At 40.0% G+C, this 9,956-nt stretch overlaps 1 protein-coding gene across 3 annotated transcripts in view; it reads right to left on the bottom strand.

Annotated features, from left to right (window-relative positions):
* Positions 1 to 2,052: 2,052 nt before the first annotated feature.
* LOC139710585 (myotubularin-related protein 9-like) overlaps positions 2,053 to 9,956 on the bottom strand; it is a 68,137-nt gene continuing 60,233 nt past the window's right edge. For all 3 annotated transcript variants that reach the window (XM_071622511.1, XM_071622510.1, XM_071622508.1), the window contains exons 12-15: positions 9,113 to 9,182; positions 7,975 to 8,074; positions 5,133 to 5,260; positions 2,053 to 2,867 (exon numbers count right to left, since the gene is read on the bottom strand). In XM_071622511.1, coding sequence (XP_071478612.1) covers positions 2,813 to 2,867; positions 5,133 to 5,260; positions 7,975 to 8,074; positions 9,113 to 9,182 — 353 coding nt within the window. In that variant the 3' untranslated portion in view covers positions 2,053 to 2,812. The remainder of the gene's footprint in view (positions 2,868 to 5,132; positions 5,261 to 7,974; positions 8,075 to 9,112; positions 9,183 to 9,956) is intronic.

Genomic DNA, 9,956 nt, shown 5'->3' with positions numbered 1-9,956 from the left:
ATTTTAGTCATTTTTGCCTGGTCCTGCGGGTCCAGGCTCACCTGGCTTCAAGCTGGCAGGCTGTGTCCTCTCCCCGTTCTAACCAACACCAAAACCCTGGACGAATGCTTTGGGCGAGGTCAAAGGTTAAGGTTCAGAGGTCAGGGAGATAATCTACATTCCCTTCAGATGCCCATCTGAGATGTCTCTGGCAAGAATTAAAAATAAAAGGATGATCACATATCTCTGTTGTTATCCACAGTATGTATGTCGAGTCATGTTCTCACGTATGTAATTGGAATCAACTACCGGTACTCCAAACTCTCCGCAACCAGCAATCAGTCAACATCTCTAAAAAAATATATCTTAATCATGGTAAATGTACTATATAAATATATTGTCATAATCATCATCACATCATCATAATTATTGTTATCACTATCATTATCGTTATCATTATCATGGTTCCATGACATTTGCTCCCTCGACAATTGCTCCCATGAAATATCTGTACACTATTAAAGCCAAACACAAATTCTACCCACAAACATAACCCTAATCCTAATCCTAATTCTTACATCAAACTACACCTAAAACCCTATCACAGCCCTATAACCCCTAACCCAAAGTCCTTGAAGAAAATTAAATCAGAACAATTGTCGCTGGAGCAAATGTTGCGTTATCTACTATGTGTACATCCACTATATTCAAACTGAACAAAGTAGAAAACAAATGATGGATTTTTTTTTTTAATCCACAAATTGGATAAACCTTGTGACCACAACTTGTTACAACTCCAACAAATCAATAGTAGCAGTATGACAGTCACACTAACATGAATCCGCACGATACCAATCTCATCATTTTGCTAGTGTGCACATGAAAATCTCACTAAATAGTGCTATCAGCATTGCTACTTTCAAGTCTTAAGAAATCCTGTGATTATTTTGGAATCAAAGCAACAATTTCAGGGAATAGTCTGATGATTTGCACTGCAGTGAGTATGGGAATACTATGGAAAAAAAAATCGAGATTTGTTATCCTGTCATTCAAAACACAAATCACAACCACATGCGAACTCAAGGACAAAGGTCATCATTTCAGTGAGTTTCAGGGATGAACAGTTTGGTTCACAAACTATGGAGATCAGCAATTAGCAAGATACATGTATTTCTGTCCATGTGAACACTCACAATAGTCTAAGGATCTGGATCACAATAAACATTCCACTATTGTGTGTGTGTGAATGACACTACAACTTGAGGGGTGTCTGATTTTGAATGTTAAGTAGTTTATTACCATGATGAGAAAACATGTGAATATCATTTAAAGGACAAGTCCACCTTCATATACATGTGGATTGAGTGAATGCAGCAATATTTGTAGAACACATTAGTGAAATATTGGGGAAAATTGGACAATCCCTTCAAAAGTTACGAATCAATGCTGAACGAGAAGTCTACTAGAGGGTATGATGTCACATGCGTAAAGTGATATAAGGAAAATATAAAGAGAATTTCAAAAAATGTTACTTTTTGAAAAAGGTGCACATTTCCTCGAATCATCACTGACGTATGTTGAGGGTAATATTTTTCCCCCTCGTGTTCTGAAAGAGGGAAGTCATGTGTTCTTTTATTATGCGAGAAAAGTGAAAATATCTTGAATTTTCCTTATTCTTCCTTTATATCATTGTACACATGTGACATCAAAAGCTGTAGTAGTCTTCTCAACCAGCAGTGACTAAGCAAAAACTTTGAAAATTCATAACTTTTAAACGGATTGTCTGATGTGTTCTACTAATATTGCTGCATTCATTCAATCCACATGTCTGTAAAGGTGAACTTGTCCTTTAACATCCTGCAGTCTCCAGTTTAACGCTCTCTTTGTCGCTGTCTGAAAAACATGTCTTTGCAATTGCACATGGGAGTCAAAGAACTAGCATTCAAGCAGTTAACAAGGTAATAATGGTTACCAGTCCAAAAACCAACAATCGTACTCTACAGTTGCTGCACTGTACTTTTTTTCTTCTTTTTTTTTTTTTTTTTTTTGGGGGGGGGGGGGGGGGGGGGCAAATCCATAACTGCGACTAAGTTTTCAATGTCCTGTGCCATATTGTGATTAATTGATCGGTTTGTGAGCGGCTGTGCATATGAGTAAAAATGATTGCGCAAAGTTGGCAAGCAGTTGACAGAGTCAGGTGTACAAACATGGACACACAGGGCTAATGAATGTTTTTTTTTTTTAATACAAACACAAGGGGAATTCATTTGCTATTTGTACAGCTTCATCCAACTTTTTTTTTTCACAGAATAGCTAGTTTCTTTTATTGTCTTACATTAACAAAGACTCTTGAGAAAGGAATTATTACAGTCAAAGACAAGATACTGGGGGGAGAGGGGACAGTATTGCCAACCCTATCGATCAAAAGAAGGCTCATTTTTTTTCTAAAATTTCCTTTATATTTTTCAACATGAAAGAGCTCAACCAGCATTGTGGCATTTGTGGTAAGCACACTCTAATAGCAACATCAACACTGTATAAAGCTTCCTCTTTAATCATCCTTCTGGTTTTTTAAGCACAATGTACATTTAACATCCAATATTGCAACCTGCCACAAACCCATGAGCGGAACAAAAAAATAAAGACATACTGAGACACAGAGACCACAGATAATTAACCCGTTGAGGACGAGTTGATTTTGCTATAGCACGCATTTCCCACAGACCCCTGCCGAGGCATACTCAAGAACGGTCTGCAATGGGTTAAAGGGGAGGTGGTGAAGTTCTGGATGACCACACTCTCCCATCGCTTTCCTTGACAAATCTACTTTCCTTCAGTCGCTCATCAGACCTTTTTCCAGGGCCTCCTTTTGTAGGTCCGCAAGTTGCCTAGACGAGGAGAAAACAAACGAAAAATATACTTAACCCTTTGACAATGAGCTTATTTCCTATATAACACGCATTTCCCCATAGACACCTGCCCAAGTTTATTCAGGACTAGTCTTCAATGGGTTAAAGGAGGAAAAAATAATAAGCTACGTGACAAGCAGGGCCGGCGCAGTGTTTTCAAAAGTGTGGGGGCCCACTTCCGGGTTTCATGAGCTAACAAGCAAAAAAAAAAAAAAAAAAAAAAAAAAAAAAGTCCTCAGCTCATCTCTCCCCGTCCCCGTCCACTTCCGGGTTTCTTCAGCTGACAAGCACAAAAAAAAAAAAAAAAAAAAAAGGTCCTCAGCTCATTCTCTCCTCCCATTTTAGTGCCATTTACGTACTTCCGGGTTGAAAAAAGTGTGGGGGCCCAAAGTGATGACACCTTATGTATTCCTTTGTATGGTGCACAAAAAGTGTGGGGGCCCGTGCCCCCACGGCCCCCACGGCTGCGCCGCCCCGGACAAGAACAACAGCATTCATTTTCTTTTAGTTCTCTCTTTTTTTTCACTGCTTTCCTAGAGAGGGAGAGGGTCATCAGTCAACAACTGACATATCTATAATACAATTAGGGGCCAATAATTAGCTTTTTGCGACTGAGGAAAATACACTGATTTTTGTTGTGCTTCATCTTTGTTTTCTATGAAAAACTGGATTTCAATTGATTGTGGTAACAGATCAGGGAGGTACAAAATATGTGACCCTGCATCACAAAACCAACAAAAAGTCGCCAGACATGGATTTTTAGTTAAGGGCAGATTCTGAAAGTGCGGACTCTAAGCTTTACAATGATGTATAACTCAATTGACATGGACTCTCCTAACCTATCTAAATATTGGAAAGAAAGCGCACACTCTGGAAAAGTGTGAACCAAGAAAAAAGGCTCTGAAGTACAGGGTCTATCTGTGTATTGAAGTGCTTAATCGTTACCAAACCGTGCTAGCTGTGCGATGAATGGGACAAAAAACAGGATGTTAACCACTGGAGCAACAACAAAGAAGGGATTATCACATTAAGTTGAAATTGAGCATGCTGTATCAACACATTCTGTCCATGATTGATGCCATTTTTCAAAGCAGTAGCATCATCCCTTCAAAAGTTATCAGACTTGAAAGTGAAGAGTGTGAAAAGGATTATCAAGAAATGAAAAGGGACCTCTAAGACATACCTGATCTCACTTCTCTACGAAATAGGGTTGTAGAAAAAATGCTGAAAATGCACTTTCCCATTCATTTTATGATCCCAAACTTAAGAATAATGTAGAATAAGGGTAGCTCTTTCAGAAACTATGAAAAACTCAAGATTGACCTGGTTGACTCGTTCCACCTTTTTTGAGTCCTCACATAAAATCAAGGGGTGCGACTTTTTGTTCGTTTTGTGGTGCACGGTCACATATGAGAGTTCCCAATGACCTGAATAGATATGTTAACTGTATAAGTTTCTGTGGGTAAAAAAATATGGAAACATATGGTTTTTGACTGCTCAATACTTGAATATTTGCATCAAAGGCAGCAGTGAGAGCATTTCTGACTTGTGAAGCAGGTGTCGCTACTAATGCTCTCTTGCCAAACCTGCTGGTAGAAATGAAGGAGTGGTACAGATGGGAATAAAATTTGAAAAAAATAGCCTTTTTCATCAATCTCTCCTGCTTCACAATTGCATGGAACAGATGTTCATAACAATGGGAACACAACATTTGCTGTACACTTGTATAAAAGCCAATCTCCTCTCTTTAAAAAAAAAAGAAGGGATTTTTCAATGAAAGAACAGTTGGCAGGAATGCTAAAAGGAAAGACTTGGTTTGACCTTCAGCGCATACACTACCAAGGTGATCGATCTGTATTGTATATTTTGAATTTGTATTATGATTCAATTCATAATGTCAGAATGAAGATAAAGTGGCTCCCCCTTCCCCCTCTAGAAAGTAGGCTTCCCCATCGTCCCTCCCCTCCCACCCCCGCCCAATGATGAAATTAGGACAAAGTGCCTTGCCTTGGGGCACAACAGCTGACTGCTGCAACCAGGGGATTTGAACCATGGACCTTGTTTCAAGAATGATGCTGTTTCTACTTAGACACACAATTTTTCATGCTCAGAATTCATCGTTTCAAAGAGAGAAATTTGAAAGAGAGAAAAAAAATAAAAAATAGCAGAGTGACCAAACTGGGCAATCCCTGTATAGAGAGACCTTGGATGCCGCTACCCTTGACCTTTGACCCTTGATCTTACCGTCTGAGCTCGTTGACCTTCAGTCTGAGTTCCTTGTCCGACTGCTTGATGTTGGTGATCACTTGAGACGGGATGAGGATGGACGAAGCGCTCAGCGTCCATCGCAGATAGAGACTTGACCACAAGGCCTGGGGCAGAGAGAGTTAATGGGGAGAATGTTTGTACAGAATACTTCTTACACCAGTCATCCCTTATTTGAAGACTAGTCCCATGTACTGTAAAACATGATATATACTCGCGGCATGAAATTTTTGCAAATTGGAGCTGGCGGCCTTTTTTGTGGCATGAAACTTTCGCGAATTGCCACTGGCATTCAATGCATATAGTGTAGACGAGAATTTCGCATGCACTTTAATTTCACGAATCTTGGCACTTGCGAAATTCGTGAAATTAAGATGCACGTGAACATTCCTCGTTTTACAGTATACTCGGACAGGTGTCTGGGTGAAATGCATGTTATAGCAAAGTCAATTCGTCCTCAATGGGTTAATGATCTTGACAGGCCTGTATCTGTAAAAGCAACATACAGAATGCTACACTCAGTAGTCTTGTATTGCTCTTTAAGGAGGCCATTTAATTTATAGTCCCCTTTTTCAGCTCTGGACACATCACCTTTGAAACAACAACAACAACCAGATAAACAAACCTAAATCTTGTTTGACCATTTTGCATACTGAATTTTGAGAACACAACACATTTCCTTGTATCACGTGAGCATTTCATCCAAGGTGAGGTGACAAGTACCCCATGCAGTGTTAATGATTTAGACCGGGCTGATTTTGCTATAACATGCATTTCCCATAGACACCTACCGAGTGTTCTCGGAACTCGTCTTCTATGAGTTACAGTTGTAAGTGGATGAAAAAGTACAAGAATGCAGCCCCTTTCTCTGTTGAAACTACAAGAGAGGTATTAAACTAGATTGCTGTCAGCATTTTGTAGCAAAATTCACAACTAATATTAAAGAAGGAATTCATTTGAAGAAGAAGCTCACATGCATTTACATTTCACACTGATGGCATATGGAGGTATCTACCAGCTGCACTGGTTAAAGTGACGGCATGAATTATGCCAAAGTAATGTTGTGTCTTCTCAGCTCTCTCCCAGCTCATAATTATGACATCATTGTCACAGATCTCAAAGGCTCTCGAGCTGTCCTCTGCTTTTGCTAATGCTGTGTTTATCGTACCATATTTCCGATGGTCAAGGCAGCAATGTTTCAGGGCACCATGGACAAAACAGGATTGACATGAGACAACACAGTGAGATGGGATAGGAAAACACGAATGGTTATAATTGCCTTGGATGCTGTGTCAGATTTTTAAACAGTTAAAAAATTTGCCACGGCAGTCTCAATGCTAATGAGGGGAGCCTTGTATGTTGTAATTAAATAATGGGCCGGATGCATAAACGCTAGCAATTGCTTGTGCTAGCCTTTTACTCGAATCCGTATGCATAAAAACAAGCAATTGCTTACAAGCGGAAGCTTTTGCTAGCAAGCACAAGCAATTGCTTGCTGCCCGCAAGCAATTGCTTAGAGACCAAGCGTTTGCTTAAAAACGTATGCATAAAACATGCCTTTTGCTTGTTCTTGCTAGCAATTGCTTACGATTTTCCAAGCTCTGTAAAATGAGCTTGAGCTTTTGCTTAACTGGGACATTCCCTTTTCAGTATCATTTTCACATTCATACAAGAAAGACCACACTTGTGCAGGAGTGGTATAAATCTACAAGAAATTACTCTTCAGCAGTGTAAGAAACTTTTTCGTTTCAACAACGGGAATGTCCAGTGGTCAGCATGCAAAACGTGATGAAAAACAAGTAGGATGTTTGACTTCGGTGGAGAGCAAGGAGACCTCTCTCCACGTGAGATCTGGCAGATCCGGGCTATCTCTATAAGCAGTGATGAGAATTAGCCAATACGTGTGTGTGTGTATAGATGTGTGTGCATCTGTGTGCGCATTTATGAGTGCCATTTCATAGCTCTATTGCTATGTCAGGAAATGTTTCGCACACACACGTCCTTTCAAATATTGTACATGCTATCACACTCGCATTTGTTCTTGTGTTCGCACAGGCGTGACGTCCCTTTTGTAGGAGTATGCAAGCAATTGCTTGTGGGGAACAAGCAAAAGGTATGGGCAGAAGCAAAAGGTTATGCATATGGATTTAAGCAATTGCTTGAGCTAGACCTTTTGCTAGACGAGCTAATGCTTTTGCTTGAAGCAATTGCTTACAAGCAATTGCTTGTTTTATGCATTCGGCCCAATATCTATGCAACAGGACATGATAGCATGTACGTAATAGGCCGTAACAAAACTTGGAGGTAGTAGCCGCAGTACATAGTGGGACACGATGAAAAATATTGATAGTCTAGCCTGACCAGACACCATGAGAACAGCATCTGATAGCTGTATACTGTAAAACACGATATATTCGCGGTATGAAAATTTCGCGAATTGCAGCCGATGGCCTTTCTCGCAGCATGAAATTTTCGCAAATTGCAACTGGCATCCAATGCATACTGTGTAGGCAAGAATTTTTGCGTGCATTTTAAGTTCGCGAATGTTGGCGTTCGCGAATGTGTGCGCTCGCGAAATTCGCGAAATTAAAATGCACGCGAACATTCCTCGTTTTACAGTATGTTCACCAGGGCGAGGATTGGGTCGAACAAGGCTAGAATACCAAGGGGGAGAACGGGAAACAAGTCTCATCTACCGACGGCGCACTATGTTTCACGCAAACGGGGCTGCCATGGCTGCGGGAACATAGTGTAAACGCAGGATTACTGGCTGGGCACTAACAACAGCGTGAGGGTGCTCTTGAAGAAGATTTATCCTTACCAAACTCTGGGGTGCTACAGAGGGCCAGATGATTGTCTGATTGGGTTGGTACAGGGGGTTGAAGTATGTCTGTAGAATCTTTGGCCTGTTGACATATGTCCTGAGAAGAAAATAAAAATATCATAGAGCATTAATGAAAAAACATAAATATGCAAATAATCTACTAAAATTACTTTCCAACAAAAGCAGAATCATACTCATACAAAAGTGAATGTCATTGTCCTTTCGTTTTGTTTTCTTTTGTAACCCGTTGAGGATAGGCTGATTTTGCAACAACATGCATTTCCTATAGACACCTGCCCGAGTAAACTCAGGACTCATCTCCAACGGGTTAAGAACTTGCAAAAAAGTTAATGCTGCAAAGCTTAAAGGTTCATCAATTTGGGATTCATGAGGGTGCTGTTGCATGGATCTATGCTTGCACATGTATCACGTCTGAATGTCTGAATAATTAATGCAGTAAGCATGTCCCAAATGCTCAGAATAATGTCCATTTCATTTCGACTCTTGATTCAGCCATTGCTCCTGGCTGGTTCTACCTACTGCAAAACGATCCTGCAAAGATGAAATTTGCTTGCTACTTTACGTAGCTAGCAACAGAAACATGCTTGCATGTACTTCAATCTACTTTGATTGAGAGTTAACTAGCTTGACATTATTGATCATTGTAATGAAGATGATGGTGATCATCATGCCATCAAACAGCGCCCTCTGGTCACGGGATGGCAATATGGCAATCCCTGTCCAGTATTTAAGTACATCATTTAACCCACTGAGGACGGATTGACATTGCTACAACACGCATTTCCCACAGACATCCCAGTGGCAGATCCAGGAGGGAACGCACCGGGTGCGTGCCCCCCTTTATTTTATGTTAAAACAAAAGAAATAAAAAGAAAAATGGGGGGACGCATGCGCCCCCCTTTAATTTTGTAAAGGCGCCCACTCTTTACGGAATTTCTGGATCAGTCCTTAGACATCTGCCCAAGTATACTTGGGATTCGTCCTCGACAGGTTAACATTCTGTGATATAGACTGTGTAGCCTTTAGTTGGCTAGGGTGTGAGACGTCAGTTTTCTCCAGGTACTGACGACAACACACCCACATCTCCTTCTCTCGGCCAGGCAGCACTACTCACCAGAGAGACACTGTCTTCTCAGACACTCTGGCCATCCTCCGCTCATTCTCATTATTGCACAGAAAGGTTCCTGGGGCAAAGATAGTAAAATTCATAATGATATATTAAGATATGAATATAAGAAGCTACATTGTTGTAACCCTCTGAACCCTGAATTATTTTGCATATTTCGTGAGCTATACCCTGAATTATTTGACATATTTCGCATATTTGATTCTTGTCAAAAACCTGTCAAAATAAAAGTCAATAGATGTAGGAATTTGAATAATTCTAGATTCCAGTAATATAAATTTCCTGTTACTGTCTACTATAAAAAGTATAACCAAGTAGGTTTGAGAAATGGAGTTCCAACTGGCTGTAAACATTCAAACAGCTGTCAGTTTTCTTTTAACGTTCAAAAAAATTCCACAGGTGAATTTGTGACTTTGATGATCGGGGTTCGGTGCCGCCATCTTTCCGAGCACAGAAATGATTCATTTTGGAACGCTAACATAATGTCGGCTATATTTAGTTTGTTTTTGTATCGAAGTAAATTAAATTTCAGCTAATGATAAGGCATATGAAAAAGAAAGTAACTCCTGTCCAGGATTATATGTCAAAAAGTGTATTAATCTGAGCCGTACGTTGTGAAAATATTTGAACTGCACCCTTACTGGAAAGTCGATTTTATCATCTTTCCGATCACATCCGACAAATGAAACTGATATGGTATAATCTTCAAGTGTAGTTCTTTATTCATTTATATGTTAGATTAGTGTAAAAACATGTAAAGTCAGGTAATTTTAATTCTCATTTCATCAATTTTCGTGGAATTTTAATTCGCATATCCCTGTCACCTGCCTGT

Source organism: Diadema antillarum, unplaced genomic scaffold, assembly GCF_040938485.1.
Source record: "Diadema antillarum isolate AM-2024a unplaced genomic scaffold, OU_Dant_1.0 seq00001546_RagTag, whole genome shotgun sequence".
Lineage (NCBI taxonomy): Eukaryota > Metazoa > Echinodermata > Echinoidea > Diadematoida > Diadematidae > Diadema > Diadema antillarum.
The sequence above is the reverse complement of the archived record's forward strand: the minus strand, read 5'-3'. Positions and strand labels throughout refer to the sequence as shown.